Source organism: Choloepus didactylus, chromosome 18 (genome assembly GCF_015220235.1).
Source record: "Choloepus didactylus isolate mChoDid1 chromosome 18, mChoDid1.pri, whole genome shotgun sequence".
Taxonomy (NCBI): domain Eukaryota; kingdom Metazoa; phylum Chordata; class Mammalia; order Pilosa; family Megalonychidae; genus Choloepus; species Choloepus didactylus.
This window is the reverse complement of record NC_051324.1, coordinates 7025162-7044405: the sequence shown is the minus strand read 5'-3', so window position 1 is coordinate 7044405 and position 19244 is coordinate 7025162. Positions and strand designations below refer to the sequence as shown.

The window sequence follows — 19244 nt, the reverse complement described above, 5'->3', positions numbered from 1 at the left end:
TCAATCCAAATTAGAGCAGGAAGTCAGTGATCTTCAAGAAAAAGGACTTTAAGAAGAATGAATATAATATACAAAGCAAGAATAGATTAACAGGCTGAGAATTCTTGCATATTTTCTTAAATACTAAGTTATAAGGACCAATGCATATGCTATTTTTTTCTCTTAAAGAAAGAGGAAGGCAATTAAAAACACCAAAGGGGGGAAATCATGATCCAAATAAAACAAATGAGTGTGACCTAATATTGATTGATATGTGGAGTGTTGAAAAAAAAGCATCCATTTGACCTTGGCTTGATGCTTGGACAATCCTCTCTCAAGTCATGACACCAGGCCCATAAAGGACATGATGCATTCCAGGCAACTGTTTTCTTCTACAATGAAAAATATCTACAATCAATAATGTAAACTGTTGATTGATCTTTCTCTTAGAATCATGGAAAATATAGAAGGTATGCGTAACATTACAGAACAGAATGTAAATATTATCAAACATGACAATATAAAGTAAACTTGTCTGGCAGAAGATAGGAGATGGAGGGGAGAAGGAAAGATAGAGATATTTACAAAAGATAGGGATCATACGAAAGAGACTGTCAAATGTTGATGAATTCATTACAGCCAAAAAAAGTAGAAATAACCCATTCATCAGCTGATGAATGGATAAACAAAATGCGGCACACCCATACCAATGCAATAAAAAGGAATGAAGTATTAACATGCTACAGCATGGATGAACCTTGAAAACACTATGCTAAGTGAAAGAAGCCATTCAAAAAAGACCACATGCTGTATGATTCTATTTATATGAAATGTCCAGAATAGGCAAATCTATCAAGGTAGAAAGCAGATCAGGGGTTACCTCAGGCTGAAGTAGGGGAATGGGGAGTGACTGCTAATGGATGTGGGGTTTCCTTTGGGGTGATGAAAATGTTCTAAAAGTAGACAGTGGTGATGGTTGCACAGCTCTGTGAATATACTAAAAACCACTGAATTGTGCACTTTAAAAGTGTGAATTTTACAGACGGTGAATCTCAATAAAGCAATTAAAATGAACAACAAAAAAGTTGGTGCAACTAGAAACCAAGTTTAAGTCTTCCCAGAATCCATTGTTTGTGCAAAACATATACATATATGATGTCTCCATTCAGCAGCCAAAGCTGCTCCCTTTTTTCCTTTCTCCTGGTTATCCTGCTCCTCTCCCCATCCTCTTCCTTTCCCCTTCCTGTTCCCCTCCGCCCGCTCCTAACTTCCAAGCAGAAGGCACAGTATGAACAAAGGCATAGATGCAGGGGACATCATCACTGAAGAACTCCAGATGTTTGTGTTACTGGAATGAGCAGGTTGGGGGGCGTGAGAAAAGACTATGGGAGTTGGTATGGGCCAGGCTGCAAAAGGCCTTGTAAGCCAGGCTAAGGACTTGGGACTTCATCACCAAAGCTATAGAGAACCAGTAAAGCAAGAAGATGATGGCAGTCACATGAACAGATTTTCTTTCCAGGAAGTCTAATACTGCAGCAGTGAGGAGGATGGATTGGGCTTGGAAAAGTGAGGCTGGAGGCAAGCTAGAAGACTGATGCAATGCTTCAACGCTACCATCATCCCCACAGGACTCCTTGACTCCAGCCTCACCAAACCATCTGGCCAACGACATTATGCTCTTGTCGCCCCGTTATTATCTGTGTCTGGAACATCCTTCCTCTTCATCTTCAAGGCAAACTTCTACTCATCCCTGAAGCCCAGTTCAAATGTCCCCTCCTCTGTGATTCCTTCCTTTTTCCTTTTAACTGTACAAAATCAATTGCTCCCTCCCCGTTCCCACAGAACTCTGTACATACCTCTATGAGATCACTTATCACTGTTTATTATTATAATTTGTCAACATGACTTTCTTCTCCGTTGGACTATGAGATCATAGAGAGTGGGAAAGTCACCTCTGAATGCCCCTCACCAGGTGCACAATTAATTGGTGACTAATAGTTACATGGCTGAAAGATAAGGTAGTGAATAAATGACTCATGTTGCTCCTCTATGTGGGACCCCGTCTCATCTTGGGGTGAATGACCCTCTCTCTGTGGACTCCAGGCCTCACGGCAGCCTGGCTGTGGAATGTAGGGGAGTGACAGGTTGGTCCCTCTGACTCAACTTTGTTTCTGCCCAGGTGGTCCAGCTGGAGGAGCTGCTGGTGGTGCGGCACTCTGTATTTGTGGTGGGCAGTGCTGGCACTGGCAAGTCTCAGGTACTGAGGTCCTTGCACAAGGCCTACCAGATCATGAAACGGCGACCTGTCTGGACTGACCTCAATCCCAAAGCAGTCACGAACGATGAGCTCTTTGGCATCATCAATCCAGCCACACGAGAATGGAAGGATGGTAAGAATGGGAGTCCCGCGGGCAGTATTGGATGTAGTGGGGTGAACTACGGCACAGAGAGTATTGGAGCGATCAGTGGGAGGGCAGAAAGAAATGAAATACTAGTAGAAAGGAAACACCAATCTTGACTGGGAGCAGAACCTCAACCTTTTGGAGGTTTCTTGGAGACCACTTCCAGCTGCACCTTCAGGGAGGGCACTTAGAGAAGATAAAACAGGCAGGCATTTGGCTGTAGTTTACTGATTCTGGGGCACCAGCCATGTTGGGGGGATAATCTGCACTGCCTGGATTTAAAGCATGTGTGGGGTAGGGAAGCCCACGGCTCATTCCCAGGCTAGCATCCCACAGAGGGCCCCTCTCTTCCACTCATCATGGCCCCAGCAGTGGCAGGAAGCTATGTTCCTCAACTCATCATGACTAGGTCAGGTCCCCAGTGATGCAGAAGGCATCCATACAATCCGCGAAGGGTTCCTGGAGCCATAGTCCCTTCTGTTGCGATTCAGGGGATCCCCAACACTCATTCACTCAGTGCTGCTTTTAGCACCACTTTCAAAGATTAAAAATCACTACTAGGCATTGGAAAGGGTCCTCTGTAATGGGGTGAGAGCAGAAAAGAAAATAGGGAAAACTCCATGAGCTGATAGGAACTTCTTTGTAAAAGCTTCCTGGCTTTTGGAAGGAGAAAATCCCAGCTCTCTCCTAATGTTTCCATGTCTGACTACATCAAAGTCAGGATCTCTGGATTTCTCTAATCTAGGAGCTTCATTCAGAAGCCTAGAACAAAGGGCTTTAAAAAGCAGCCTTTTTATTTCCCTGACTATTTCTGAAGCTTAGCATCTTTTTATTTTTATTGGTCTTAGTGATTTGCTCTTTTGCGATTTTATTTCCCCTGGTCATTTTCTTATCAGTTTTGTAAGTGTTCATTATATATCCAAAATTTTAACGCTTTATGTGTCATATCCATTTCTAATGGTTTTTCCCTGTTTACCATTTGTCTATATATATTTTATATTATATTTTGCTGTGCACCTTCTAAAAATAAAATTTTATGTCTGTCTAGTCTTTTTTGCATCTGGGATTCCCATTTAGGTTATAACTCTAACTTTTGGCTATAGATATAGTATCATAAATTCGGCTCTAAGGAGTCTTTTTACATTAACATTTTTTAATCCATTTGGAATTTATTTTGCTGTTTAATATGAGGTAGGATAGAGAATTAATGTTATTTCCTTCCAGGTGAATAACTGATTGTGCCAGCATAATTTAAGTAAACCACTTCTTTCCCTCTGAATTTAAACACCAGCTTGTCATTTATGTTCCATATATGTCGAGATCTGATTCTGGGCTTTATATTCTGTTTCACTCATCTATTTATCTAATCCTATATTAATGACATTATATTTTAGTTACCTAAAAAGTTAATGACATTATATTTTAGTTACCTAGAAAGTTTACCTAAACTTTTTTACTTTTTAGTTACCTAAAAAGTTAATGACATTATATTTTAATTACCTCCCCAGAGGTTCTCTGGGGGAGACATGTTATTTTATAGCACGTTTTAATATCAGATGAAGTAAGTCATTCTCAATATTCTTTTGTAATTTTCTTGGCTATTCTCAGGCACTTCTTTTTCCATATTAAAGTTCACATAATATAGTTATATCCATAATATATTTCAAACTTTTAAGCTATATTTGAATTCAAATTAAAAATTTTATTAAATTTATACATTAAATTTGGGGAAATTGACAAAGAAGATATAATAATCATAAGACTATATTCACTACAGAAGAGAACATGACAAAAATGTAAATGTAGTGGGTAATTTTTTTTAATTCAGTTTTATTGAAATGTATTCACATACCCTACAGTCATCCACAGTGTACATTCAGTTGTTCACAGCACCATCATATAGTTGTGCATTCATCACCACAATTAATTTTTGAACATTTTCCTTACTCCAAAAAAATAAAAATAAGAATAAAATAAAAATATTAAAGAATACCCAAAACATTCCATCCTCCCATCATCCCACCCTATTTTTCATTTAATTTTTCTCCCCGTTTTTCTACTCATCTGTCCATACACTGGATAAAGGCAGTGTGAACCACGAGGTTTTCACAGTCACATGGTCACACCATGTAAGCTGCATAGTTTCAGGAATCAAGGCTACTGGGTTACAGTTCAACAGTTTCAAGTATTTCCTTCTAGCTATTCTAATACACTAAAAACTAAAAAGGGATATCTATATAATGCATAAAAATAACCTCCAGAGTGACCTCTACTTGAAATCTCTCAGCCACTAAAACTTTATTTTGTTTCACTTCTCCTCCCCATTTTGGTCACGAAAGCTTTCTCTATCCCATGATGCCAGGTCAAGGCTCATTTCTGGGAGTCATGTCCCATGTAGGGGGGAGGTCAATGAGTTTACCTGCAGAGTGGGCTTAGAGAGAGACAGGCCACATCTAAGCAACAAAAGAGGTTCTCTGGGGGAGACTCTTAGGCACAATCATAAGTAGGCCTAGCCTCTCCTTTGTAGTATCAAGCTTCATAAAGCAAGCTACAAGATTGCGGGCTTGGCCTACTAAATTGTTAGTCCTCAATGTCTGTGAGATATCAGTAGTAACTCAGGTGAAGAAGTTTGATATTTCCACATTTTTCCCCAGTACCTCGGGGGTGGGGGTGGGGTAGGGTGGGGGGTACTGCAAATACATTTTTATTCTCTGCCCAGATTACTTTGGGATGTATCAGGGATTCACACTAACCTGTACAAATCAACCGGATCTCACTCCTTATTCAAAAGTTCCATGTAATTATGGTGTTTGAATAAACTGACCATACAAGTTAGATTATGTAGTTTGCTACAGAAAATGTAGATTTTGCACCAAATAAACATCTCTTCCTTTGGTCTCACACAGAAGTTGAAGCTTCAAAACATAGTCAATATCATCCTTTCCCCTTTAATCTGATTTGCCTTAGTTGTAACCAGATCCACCCCATTCATATCTCTAATTGAAATCTGAACTCTTTTTCAGCTTTTTTTAAACAGTTGCTGTATAGGGCAATGCTGACATTCGTAGCTACTGAACTCTAGCTCTGAGTCTCAGATGTCATACAGATACTTGACATTTAGAAGGCTATTTTAATATACCTTTTTTCAAAATTAGATCCACTAGGCATAAAAATAAGTATAGAGATAAAAGAATTGACAAATGCATCCTCCAACTCACTTTATCATGTAATTTTAGAACTTTGCATCCTATAAATAGAAAATATTTCTTTCTTGGTTGGTTCACAGAACATTTCCAAGAATAAGTAAGTAATTTAGCTGGCTACCAAGAAAGTTATAATGAACTCAAAAGTATCAATTTACAGGCTGCATTCTCTGATAATAATGTAATAGAATTAGAAACAAATAGCAAATAACCAAAAATAATTTTACTACTTGCAAATCAAGAAATGCTCCCTTAACACCTGGATCAAAAAAAAAATGAAATTGCAATCCCCTCTAGGAAACAGTAAAGTGAAAAACACTTCAAACAAAACCTGTGGGATACATCTAAAGCCTATAAAAGAAAGTCTTAAATTCTTTCCTTTCTATAGAAGGTAGGCTAGAAATAAAGGAAATTAGTATCCATTTTAGGAAATTGTTCAAAGAATAATAACCTGAAGAAAATTAGAAAGAAGGAACTAGTAAAGATAAAAGCTGAAGATAGTGGGAAGGAAAACAAAAAATCATAGAAAGGATAAATAAATATAAATATCAATTCTTTGTAAATACCTCTAAAATAAATTCATTATGAGCACAATTAATGAAATAAAAGAGTAAAAGTGTATTAAATTGGGATTTAGAAAGAAAATATTACAATAGATATAGACAAGATTAAATTAGAAGAGAAGACCTAATTAGAAGACAACATGTTTGAAAAACTAGAAGAAATAGGTAACCTCTTAGCAAAATATAAACTAACAAAATTTATTCAATGAGACAGAAAACTTGAGTAAGCTAATGAAAAAATTGTAGTCAGAATGAAAAACAGAGAATTCCAAAATCATAAAAAATAAACAGCTCTTGTGCTGGTTTGGATGTAGTATGTCCCCCAAAACACCATTATCTTTAATGCAGTCTTATGGGGGCAGACATATTAGTGTTGATTGGATTGGAACCTACTGATTGGGTATTTGCATGGAGATGTGACCCAGTCAACTGTGGATGAGACCTTTGATTGGATTATTTCCATGGAGGTGTTGCCCCACCCATTCAGGATGGAGTCCTATACAAAAGTTCACAGATGGAAGGGACTCAGAGCAGCTGAGAGTGACATTTTGGAGATGGCCATTGAAAGCAGACTTTTCCTAATGCTTTGGAGATGCTAGCCCAGAGTTTGCTCTGGAGAAGCTGAGGGAGGATGAAATGCCCCAAAAGCAACATTTTGAAGAGAGGAGCTGGAACACAATCTCGGATCAGCAGACGCCAGCCACTTGCCTTCCCAGCTAACAGAGGTTTTCCAGACACCATTGGCCTTCCTTCAGTGAAGGTATACTTATGTTGATGCCTTAATTTGGACATTTTCATGGCCCTCAGACTGTAAATTTGTAATCAAATAAACCCCCTTTATAAAAGCCAGTCCATTTCTGGTATTTTGCATAACGGTTGCACTAGCAAATTGGAACAGCTCTCAAATCATTTTATGAAGCCAGCATAATCTTGATATCGGACTTTTTAAATAATCGAACCAAAAAGCTCAATTTCACTTATTAATATAGATGCAAAAATTCTAAATAAAATGTCAATAGATAGAATCCAGCAGTATCTGAAAAGAATAATACACTTTGACCAGGTAGATTCTATTCTGGAAATGTAAGAATAGATCAACTACAAAAAAATGTATTCGCATAAAGCATTGACAAATTAAAGGAGAAAATCATTTGACCAATCAATGGGTGCTAAAAGTTCAACAGCCATTCCTCATAAAAAATCCTAAGTAAAACAAGAACAGGAAGGACGTATTCTAAATATGATAAATACTCTTCACCTAAAGCCAAAAATAAATCAATCTAAATGATGAGACAAGCCATTTCCATGAAAATCAGTGTTCTAATTTGCTAAAGCTGCCGTTATGCAAAATACCAGAAATGGATTGGCTTTTATAAAAGGGATTTATTAAGTTACAAATTTAAAGTTCTAAGGCCATAAAAGTGTCCAAACTAAGACATCAACAAGAGGATACCTTACTGAAGAAAGGCCGATGGCGTCAGGGACACCTCTGTCAGCTGGGAAGGCATGTGTCTGGTGTCTGCTGGTCCGCTGGTCCTTTGCTCCCAGGTGGCATTTCAAAATGGCTTTGTCCACAATGTCTCTGGGTTTCTCTTAGCTCCTATCTCTCAGTTCCTGTGCATCCTTGCTTCTTTTTCCCAGGGTATTTCTCTCCAGGTGTCTAGGGGTCCTCTCTCAGCTTCTCTGAGGCAAATTCTGGGCTTCATCTCTTAGCTCAGCATCTCCAAACATCCTTCTGTCTGCATCTCCAAGCATCTCTGAGCATCTCTGTCAGTTCCTGAGCTCTCTTGAGTACTCCAGTGAACTAATCAAAACCCTACCATGAATGGGCGGAGCCACACTCCATGGATATAATATAATCAGAGGTCTCACCCACAGTTGAATGGGTCACATCTCCATGGAAATACTCAATCAAAAGGTTCCACCCCACAAGATTGGGTTAAAAGATCATGGCTCTTCTAGGGTCCATAACAGCTTCAAACCAGCACAATCAGCAACAGTGCAAGGAGGCCTGCTATCAACATTATTATTCAGTATTGTGTGTGGGAAAAGCATTCTAGAAAATACAATAAGACAGGAAATTGGAATACTGTATAAAGATTGGAGGAAAGAAAAATCAGTGTTCTGCTGATGATTCAACTTTATATCCAGAAAACCCAAGAGACATTATTGAAAAATCACTAGAATGAATAAGGAAATTTATTAAGGTAACTGAATATAAAATAAACGTACAAAATTTGTAGCTTTTCTCTATGCTAGCAATGGCCAGCTAAAAATGGAAATACAGAAAAATCCTATTCACAATAGAAATAAAAACTGTGCAATATTTAGGAATACATTTAGCAAAAGAGATATTTTAAAAACTAAAAATTTACTAAGGAACATAAAACAGTATCTGAAAAACTGAAAAGACATACCATGTTATTGACTAGGAATTATTAATATTGTAAAAAATTAATTCTGCACAAATTAATGTATAAATTTATATAATGTCAATTACAATCATATTGGGCCTTCTCTTAATAGAATCTTTGGCTAGATTTGCCAGGACTACAGTTAATGTTAAATTTTATGTAATTCCATCATGTCACAGTCACCTGCTGAAATGGTTCACTGGGTCCCTTGTGATTTAAAAAAACTAGTATTATTCAACCATACAAAGAATGAAATACTGATACACGCTACAACAGGGCAAACCTCAAAAACATTACACTAAGTGAAAGAAGCCAGACAAAAAAGATCATATATTATATGATTCTATTTATGTGAAATATTCACAGGATGTAAATCCATAGGTTTCCAGGGGCTGGGGGAAATGGAATGGGGAGTGAGTATTTAATGGGTACAGGGTTTTCTTTGGGGAAAATGAAAATGAACTAGATAGAGGTGGTGCTTGCACAATATTACAAATGTACTAAATGCCACTGAGTTGTACACTTTAAAATTGTTTTTATTTTGTTATGTGATTTCATCTCAATTTAAAAAAAAAAACTTTTGGAAGCTAGCACTATCAAGTTTTGTTGTTGTTATTACAAAAGTTAAAGAGGCTGGCACCTTGGGCTCTGTTAAGTCTTTGGGAGAAGAAGTTGTAAAGCCAGGTCTGGCCTGCCTCTTGCGTTTACACCTTCTGAGTGCGGTAGCTAATGGGGAAAAGTGTGTTAAGAGAAAGAGCAGTGATGGTGAAATGGTAAATAAGGAATCCATGGTTTCTTCTAGGATTGTTCTCTTCCATCATGAGGGAGCTCGCCAACATCACCCATGATGGGCCCAAGTGGATTTTACTGGATGGGGACATAGACCCCATGTGGATTGAGTCTCTAAACACAGTCATGGATGATAACAAGGTATGCCCACGCCATCCCTAACTGTCTAAAAAAACAGTGCCCAAGTGTGGCAGCCACATTCAGAAACCTCGATTCCACATGATGGCGGGCCCGGAGTAAGGAAGGGTTACAGGTGTTTCCATGGACATCTCAGAACCCACACGTCCACTTGAGCAGCTGTCACTTCATTCAACAGAACTGCCATTGTTCACAACATTTCCAACCTTGTTGGAATTTCCTTCAGAATCCTCTTCACGTAGATTAATTTAATATTTAGAGCTGAAAGGGATCTTGAAATTGGCAATTCAAATCTCTTTTCTTTTATTTTTTTCCCCTTTTTTTTTGTAAATAGGGAAACTGAGGATCAGAAACATTCTGTGCCTTTGTCGCATATTCTTGGTGGTGGCAAATCTTTATCCACTGAGAGCATATTTTATGTTACGAACAATGAAAATTGACTGGGTGCCAATAAAGTAGATGTTAAACCATCACTAAAGGATGGTGATTAAATCAAAGTGGAGGCTTCGTTTTTCATGCCACTCTAAACTTTCTTCAAAAACCACATCCAGAATAGAAGTTTTAAAATTGTTTCAACACTTTCAGAATCATTAGGGTAAATACAGGCTCTCCCAAAGGGATGCTATTAAAAGAAATAGTAGTGGTATGAAACCTAAGCTCTTTCCTTTAATAATTTTATTTGATCACCTTATTTGATCATTAAGATCATTATGATTTTAGACTTTTGAAATATAAAGACTTTTTAAAGAAATTTTTCCTGACACACACACACACACACACACACACACACACAGCAGTAGGGGTGGAATGAGTACAAGAAGAGAGAGAAAGGATTATCGTAGAAAATTTAGAAAACCCTTATAATCCCAAAGAAGAAATTAATCAGCCAAATCCCCACCCCCGGGCCCCACGTCCTGACTCCTCCGTACCTTGGCACGTCCCTCCTGGTCGTTCCCAGGTGCTGACCCTGGCGAGCAATGAGAGGATCCCCCTGAGTCCCACGATGAGGCTCCTCTTTGAGATCAGCCACCTGCGCACAGCCACCCCGGCAACTGTCTCCAGAGCAGGTACGGCACAAGAAAGAAGAAATACTCAAAAAACTAGAGACAGGCATCTCCAGCCTTGTGCATGGTTTCGTTGGCTCTAGAGGAAGTTCTAAACAGGAGCCAGACACCAAAGCTGATCACCCAAAATCTGCCCCAGTTCTCAGCCCTTAATTTACTTCTACCAGAAGAAGCAGTTCTCCAAGGCCAGGGCCATGTGATGTTTTTAATTCAGAAATGCTGTGGTGATGGGGAGGAAAGTGGCCTCTGAGCTGGACAATGGTCATCTGTACGTCCATGCCTTGAGTTAGGCTACTTTTAGGCCCCTTCTAGCTTCCATATCAATGGAGATGACCTAGAATTGCAATTTCTCGCTAAATCCTGATGGAAAGTATCAGCTTTAGAGTTTAACTTTCCTGTCTCCACTGACCAAATTTATCAGCAGAGGCTAGAAGATAAAGAGAACTTGCGTGGCCTCTACCATGACATCAGATCCCCTTTCAAGGCCCTATGCTGAGGTTGGTGAACACAGGCCCGGAGATTTGTCTCTCTCACTCTGTACTGGTTTGCTGTGGCTGCTGTAACGAATTGCCACAACCTTAGTGGCCTAAAACAACAGAAATGTATTCTCTCACAGTTCTGGGGGCCAGAAGACCCAATGCAAGGTGTCAGCCAGGCCGTGCTAATTCAGAAGGTTCTTGGGGAGAATCCCTCCTTGCCACTGCCAGTTTTTGGTGGCTACAGGCATCCCTTGGCTTGTGGCAGCATCGTTCCCATCTCTGAGTCTGTCTTCACATCACCTTCTCCTCAGTGTGTATCTCCTCTCTTTCTTAGGACACTTGTAAGTGCCTGACCCAGATAAGCCGGGATGATCTCATCTCGAGAGCCTTAACTTAATTACATCTGCAGAGACCCCTTTTCCAAATTAAGATCACATCCACAGGTTCTTGGGGTCAGGACATGCACATAGCTTTTGGGGGCCACCTTTCAGCCCAGTACCCAGTCCACACGATGACAAGTGTTGCTAATCAATAGCAGCCTTCTCTCCTCCAGAGCCTGGACTCGGTCTCTGGCTCCTTCTCAACCCAGCTCTCCATGCAGCTCTTACCAGTCGGGGCAGCTGGTCCTCAATAGCGAGTCCATTAGCCCTCTAACACCTAGGCCAGACCGTGTCCTCTTTAACAGAGGAAATAACTCCCTTGTGTGAAGAATATGCTGACATCTGTGGAATATTCTATTAGTTTCCAAGGGCTGCCTTCACAAGCAGTCACAAACTGGGGGGCTTAAAACAACAGAGATATATTCTCTAACAGTTCTAAAGGCCAGAAGTCTAAAGTCAAGGTGCTGTGAGGACTGTGCTCCCTCTGTGGCTCTGGGGGAGAGCCCTTCCCCGCCTCTGCCGGCTTCTGGCAGCTCCAGGCGTCCCTTGGCTTTGTTGGCTTGTGGCCACATCACTCCAGTCTCCACCTCCATCGTCACATGGCCTTTCCACCTTGTGTGTCCTCCTCTTCTGTCCGTCTAATCTCCCTCTGCCTCACTTTTATAAGGGCACCTGTCACTGGATTTAGGGCTCACTCCGGTAATGCAGGAAGATCCCATCTAGCAATCTTCAAGTTAATTACATCTGTGAGACCCCTTTTTCCAAATAAGGTCACATTTTCCAAGATTGGGACATGATGTATGTTTTGTGGGTCATTATTTAACCCTCTACATTCACTGAACAGTGTCCTCTGTGCTCCCAGGGATCCTGTACATCAACCCAGCAGACCTCGGATGGAACCCCCCTGTGAGCAGCTGGATTGACAAGAGAGAAATCCAGACAGAGAAAGCCAACCTAACCATTCTATTTGACAAGTATCTTCTAACCTGCTTAGACACACTCAGAACCAGGTAGGCCAAGGAATAAGGGAAAGCAGCCACAAAGAGTCTGTTGGCTCACCTCTAATATCCTGCTGATGTTCTGTCCTATCCCCAAAGTCAGATGTCCCCGAAGCGTCCCCCTCCAGATAGAGCAGATGGCAGAGGGGATCACACGTGAAGGATGCCCAAGTGATGCCTGTTGTCAGTTCAGGCAAGAAGGGAGGTGCGTGCAGGAGAGGAAGATTTAGAGTGCCTTCCACGAGTGCCACGTGGGGGTCTCCAAAGGAGGCTGTAATATCAGACAGCAATCCTGAGACTCAGAGCCTTTGGTCTGTGGGACCAGCAGCTGGCCCTCCTATCAGTGATCCACAGGCCAGATCTAGAGGTGAGGATGGCACCTGTCAGTGGCACGTGAGGTCACTTCCTGCTCCTGGCTGTGTACATTCACGGCCCAGATAATGCAGGATTAGGTATAAAGCATCATTTGGCTAGTAAGGTCCCTCTGGATGCTGTGGGTTCACTTTTCCTTATGGTTTGCTGAAAGCAAAAGCAACAAGCCCCGATTACCTGTCACTTAACAGGAGATTAATTGGTCTTAACCAAAAGGATACTTATTACAGCAAGAAAATCATATGTGTCCAGCATTTAGAACCTTCTTTTATTTTACACTTTTTTTTTTTTTTCCATTTGATGCATCATTCTTGAATCTGGCATCCAACCACTTAGCACAGCCAAGAATGGGCATCCAAGACTGGTTCCAGAACACTCCCGCAATTTAGGGTCAGGATTTGTTTCTTGCAGAAATTAGAGTTCAGCACTCAAAATGACCCCTGGGCATCTCTTTATTAGTCTGTCAAGCCTGGGATATGGTTGAGTGTGGAGGCGGAAGTGGAGGGAGAACCTCCCAGTGCAGGCAGGAGGTTCAGGAGGGCCGGGAACGCTCGAATTTCAAGAGCCCCACTCTCGTGAAACCCACCTTAAAATAAATTTTGTGCAACTAAAAGATGAGTAGCACTTGCATAGGCGACATCATAGTATCTTTTTAGATATTTAATTAAAAATGTATTAATTTTGATTTTGCAGTTTTTATATTTGGGGTCCAGTAATTATTTTTCCAGACTTCAACCTTTGAAAAGTATATAGCCCCTGGAGGCCCTGGGGCTCTGTGCTCTCAGGATCTAATGGGAAAAAATAGTCCTGGCACCATGGAAAGTCTGGAATTGGGCAGGCTCCAAACAGGCAAGGATGGTGAAGAGTTAAAATACCACGAAGGAGAGCATTTTAGGAGAATAGTGTATCCCTGTTCTTTATCTTTTGCTGAGTCACTCACCCAGTTTGGACTAAAATTCAGGCTATTTCCCACTGTGGGCATTTACAGCAAGAGTTGCCAAACTCTTGTGTATTTGTATGTGAGTGTGAGTGTACGTGTGCCCATGTGCATGCACAAGCCTTTGAAACACACTTTGCAGACTCTTAACACTGTAGTAGATCTGTCTATCCAGAGACACCCCCCCCCCCACACACACACACACATCTCTGAACCCTGTATTTTGTGATTATCAAGAAAAACAAACTAGCTGGCCTTCTGTAAAGTGCCTGCTCTGTGTGTTATTTCATCTGACTCTCACAGTGCTCCTAAGAGGACTGTCCTTCCTGTAGATAGGGGAGCCGAGGCCCCGTGAGGTCCCCTGGCATCACGGCTAGTTAGTAACAAAGGCACTTGCTTCAAAATCTTGCTTCTATTTCATACTGTCACAGTATTGTAATGCTTTGCTACTATGAAGCTGTGCGATGTCAACACATATTAATTTTTATATCGAGCAAGCAGACCTCCTAAGGGGTGATTGTAAAGCACTTCTGTTTTATTTCCCACTGTTCCTGCAAAACCATTCGATGTGGTTGGTCCTCCTCCTGCTCCTGGATGGAATGTAGGTCAATGTCCATGACTTTTCTGTCAAGAGCCGTCACTCTTCAGTAATAAAAAAGCATTTGATCACTTCTGGTCACAATCACGACACACAGGCACGCATATGTGTGCACGTCAGTCCAAGTGTACATTTGAAAAAGTAATGTCAAACTCCACTGAAAACGAGCTTGTCCCCCTGCTGCTGCAGCTCGGGCCTGCTTGCAGCTCGCCACCTGCCGTGGGAAGGGGTGTCTGTTCAGAAGGAGGAAAGAGTCAGGAGAGGTCTTACTTGCTTGGAACTAGTGTGGCCTTAGTTAGCCTGACTGTGGCAGATTGCTGAATCAGACCCTTTCTTGGGGGGGACCCTTTCTTGGGGGGGACTTTTTCTTGGTCCATTAAAGCAAGCAAATGCCTCTCCTTCCATCAGTCACTGATGGCTCCTCACAAAAACCCATACCCCTCACCGCTGCAGGTGGCTCTCCCAGCCAGCACATAAAACACCCCCACATGCACATAAAACACCCCCACGTGCACATGGCCCACACCTCGATTCCAGGGAATACTGACACCACCGTGGCTTTGGCAAACTGGAGTGCAGGCTGCCCCAGCAAGCCACCTATCTGCACTCCAATGTTAGAGCCTCAGGTCTCTTTAGGATGTTCCAGCTTGGAGTAGTCCCACCAAAGCCCCATTCCCCAGACTCTCTACCAGGGCAATCACCCGTCCTCACTATGGGGTCAGGGGTGAGAGTGTGTGTTCAGTGCACACTAAGAGCGATCTCCAAAATCCTGTATGCTCATATCCCAGCCTCTCCATTAAAGTGAACAATGCATGTCCCCCTATATCCTTGGAAAGGTGAGGGGCCAGAGTTGCAAGTTCTACTAGGTTGTCTGGAATCCCAGTTTGGAATGTAGGGGTAGTTGGCTCCTACTGTTTTGGTGTCTAGTCCAAAACTCAGCCTGAGATAGTTCCCCTTCAAGATTGTGTTTCAAAGATGTGTTGAATAAATGAATGAATGTCTACCGAGTATTCAGTTTTCTCATCCCTTAAATGGGACCAAGCCCTGTCCTCTTGGACCACTTCACAGCATTGTTGTAAGGACTGCAAATAGCTTAAACACAGGCACAAACACAGAGCACCAAGGAAAACAGAATGTTCTGCAACTCTAACGCCCAATGCTAGGAAATGAATTTTAGGGGTGTCACCTGATGGTGGCGTTTGTCTAATGCTTCTGTGTGGCCTGAGAGCTCACCGTCCCATGGGAGGTGGTGATGCGGACAAGGGTGCAGGAGGGGTTGCGTGTGTGGGTATGTGGGGTACACCGTGTGTGTGTGTGCTGTGGTGAGAGTGCCCTTAGAGAAACGTGTGCATGCCTGTGTGTGGGTGTGTGCATGTGTGTGCACGTGTGTGTGTATGTGTGCATGCCTATTCCCTTGTCATGGGATGATTGTCGTGCATCTCTTGATATCTGCCTTTCCGCCAACACCGTAAACCCCAGGCCAGGCCAGGGCAAAGCCAGGTGAGGAGCTCCACTGAGTATACGGAGGCATATTTTCACACGAGGAACTCCATTAAGTGATCATGATTGTGTAAGATAACCATCACCCCGACCCACTCTACTCCCAGATAAGACTGCTCCCAGAGAAAATGTTTCCGGTGTGTTTGACTTGAGGGACATTTTCTGAGGTGAAGGGGAAGCAGAAACCCCAGAAGTGCACCCCGCTTGACTCTTCGGTGCTTGTTGACGACTGAGGAAACTGTAAAAGAGTGAAACTGTGAGGTATCTGCCTCATTCCCCAAGGACTGAGAGGGGGGATCATCGGTATTCAGAGAAGGAAAGAGGATAGGGGGCGGGTGTCAGAGGAAATGCCTCAGAGAACTCTGTGTCTTTACTGCTCTCCAAAGGAGTTGACCCAAGAATACCTGATGAGAATAATCACCACAGTCCTCTTCCCCCCAAAGAACTCGATACATCACGAGGCCACCCAAACCAAGCAGGTTTGCCCGCTGGTCAGCCACCCCTCCAGAATGGAGAGTCCACGGTGTTCCCGAGCACTCTCCGATCTCTCTTTGCAGGTTTAAGAAGATTATCCCGATCCCAGAGCAGAGCATGGTTCAGATGCTGTGCCACCTTCTGGAGTGTCTTCTGACCAAGGAGGACATCCCTGCAGACTGCCCCAAGGAAATTTATGAACTTTACTTCGTGTTTGCTGCCATCTGGGCTTTTGGCGGAGCAATGGCCCAAGACCAGGTAAGAGTATGTGCTGATGATAACACCCGTGCTCTAGTCTGTAACTGGCAAAAACTGATTTCCCAGCAGAGATTTGGCGGATATGACAGTGAAATGTCAGAACCAGTTGTAAAGCATCATGGCTGTCTACCCACTGCTCTGCTAGAGACATCAGTCCCCACAGAAGGGCTTCATGCAGTGAGAAGGATTGTGGTATGTGTTGGAGCTGTTGCTTTTTCAGTTAATGAACTTATCTCCTGATCTGAGTGGAGCAGTTGCATCGTTTGTGTTTGAATAACTGTTGGTGTAAGTGCATCTACTTTTCAAGGTGATGTGTACTTTATAGAGAGAGGTAGGATGGTCCTGTGCTTTCGAGCTTCTGTGGAAGGAATCCCTTTAGCCTTGGAAAAATCTTCAAGAACAAGGATGATACAGGGCTGCTCTGTACCAGCCCAGCGTACACCATCATGTGTACATAAGCTGAAACACAGAGCTGTCCGAAAAGGTTGCACCAAAGGTTAACTGGCGTTTAGAGGTGGGAAATAAAAGGAGAATTTATCTCTTGGTATTGTTTGCTGTGGCCTCCTGCCGTTTGTTGGTAGGGATTAACTTGGGATAAGTGGCATTCTATCCCCTAACCTTTCATGTAGTCCCAGCCTTTTTCTTTGCTTATTTCCCTTCAAATAAAAAGTATTCTGTCTAGAAGCAACATAGTCAAGGTTATGCAAGCCAGTCTTTCACAACTGAGAATTGCAAGCTCTTAGGCAATATCACACAGTGGTTAAGAACATGGACTCTGGAGTTGGTAGTGCCTGGGTTTGAATTGTAACTCTGCCACTTATTAGCTGGGGGACCTTGGGCAAGTTACTTAACCTCTCTGAACTGTACTCTCCCCATGTGTCCAAAGGAGATGAGGATGATGATCGTGGTACCCAGTGTCTAGGATGGTTATAAGAACTGAGCAAATGTGTACTCTTCTAATTGCCCTATATGAATACGTGCAAGACTCTTAAAATAGTGTTGGCACACATACATGCTTATTATGCATATTATCCTAACATAAATACTCAAAATATTCGGTTTCTTAGCAGGTATACGGTGCGTCTCCACAACAGGGGATCAAGCCAAGCTGCAGTTGTTGGAGAGCTTTGATATACTCTTTCTGGTCGGGTTGGTTGAGGGGCTTTTTCAAGGAGAGAGGTAAAATGTTTTAGCCTCCCAGGGCAAAGCCATAGTCTAGGAAACCAAAATGGACATGAGCCAGGACAATAAGAATTTGCAGTTAGTTTCTTGTCGGTTTTCACAGGCCCTGGTTGTAACATCCACCCTACCTACCATCACTGCCCGTGTTCTTTGCTGCTCGTAAGTCAGAAAGAGGTCTCACAGCCTCTGGGGAGCTCAGAGCCAGATGCTGGGGGCAGGGATGGGGGGAAATGGGGACTCTCCCAAGGCAGGGGGTGCCTGGTTTGGGAGTTTGTCTTCAGAGAATTTCATGCTGTCTGTTCTGCAGTCCTTGGAGCTTCTCCATAGACCACTTCCTCGGCAGTTTACATTTTCCCCTTTGAAGCAGGGAGGGAAAGATTCCAGCAGGATGGAAGAGATCCCGCTGAAATGCAGAGATCCAGAATGCACAGTTTATTGCTTTCCAACAAATGCAGTGCCTGACCTTTTGGCTGCTGAAATGTCGGACAACAACTGCTGAGTTTTTCTCCCATGTTGATGCTGAGCAGGCAGTGGGGTATCAGAATGAAGATGCTTGGTCAATTTTTCTAGCCCTGAACTGAAATATCTAAACCCACTCAACTCTTTTTAAAAGCCCACTAGAAAGCTTCCCCTCCAGGTGTCCCGGGCCTCAGAGCACTTGGAGCCATAGGTGGCCATGCTGGCCCATGGGGAGAGGACAAGGGAGAAAGCTTTCAGCAGCAGGGAATGACCAAAACCCATATGCAACCTGCATTAAAGCTAAACACCAAAAATAGGGCTGTAAATTGAAAAGTAAGGATTTGGTCAAAATACTCACATCAGGAACACCAATCTTGCTTATATTTCAAAAGCTGTCATTAAAGCAAAGCAGAAATACAAAATGGAGCCCATAGCTAAGTAGGTGACCCAAGTTAAACGAATGGGCCTGACTAAATACTTTGCAGGAATCACAGGGAATTACTATCAGGAGCATATGGTAGAAAGAGCACCGGATTGGGAGGCTGAAAACCTGGATTCCACTTCCAATTCTACCATATGCTTCTTTCTGTGATTTTGTCTTTTCATGTATAAAATAGGAATCATTTTAACTTGCTGGCATAAATAACTTAGAGCTTTGCAAAGATCAAATGAGGTGAAACTGCATTCCAAACTCTACTACGTTATGCCAGTTAAGACTGACTGTCATCAGAGTTAAGGGGCAGGGAGGAAAGCAGAGAATTTTCAGAATCCAAGGGGAGGGGACTTCAGAAGGGAACAGTCTACTAGTGTCCGTTGCTGAAGCAATGCCCATAGAGCAGAACTGAGAAAAGGCCATTGCCTTGGCTCCGCAGAGATGGCCGTGTCCTTTATAGTGTCCAGTTACAGGAGAAGGGAAGATCAAGCTCCAGCTCACTGGGGGGTGAGACAGGGTAGGCGTGACCCAGCTGGTGGCCTGCTTGACAAACTGATCATGTAGCGCAAGGTAAGATTGGGTGTGGTGAACGGACACCCCCCCAAGCTCATTCTTTTTAGAG

The 19244-nt window shown here is 42.5% G+C and overlaps 1 protein-coding gene across 8 annotated transcripts in view; it reads left to right on the top strand.

The window, feature by feature from the left end:
* DNAH9 (dynein axonemal heavy chain 9) overlaps positions 1-19244 on the top strand; it is a 322619-nt gene that overhangs the window by 133370 nt on the left and 170005 nt on the right. For all 8 annotated transcript variants that reach the window (XR_005212602.1, XM_037808448.1, XM_037808450.1 and 5 more), the window contains 5 exons: positions 2159-2369; positions 9364-9491; positions 10447-10555; positions 12274-12421; positions 16374-16548. Coding sequence is in view for 7 of the 8 variants with exons in the window: in XM_037808448.1 (XP_037664376.1) it covers positions 2159-2369; positions 9364-9491; positions 10447-10555; positions 12274-12421; positions 16374-16548 (771 nt within the window). In the remaining variant the exon portion in view is untranslated. The remainder of the gene's footprint in view (positions 1-2158; positions 2370-9363; positions 9492-10446; positions 10556-12273; positions 12422-16373; positions 16549-19244) is intronic.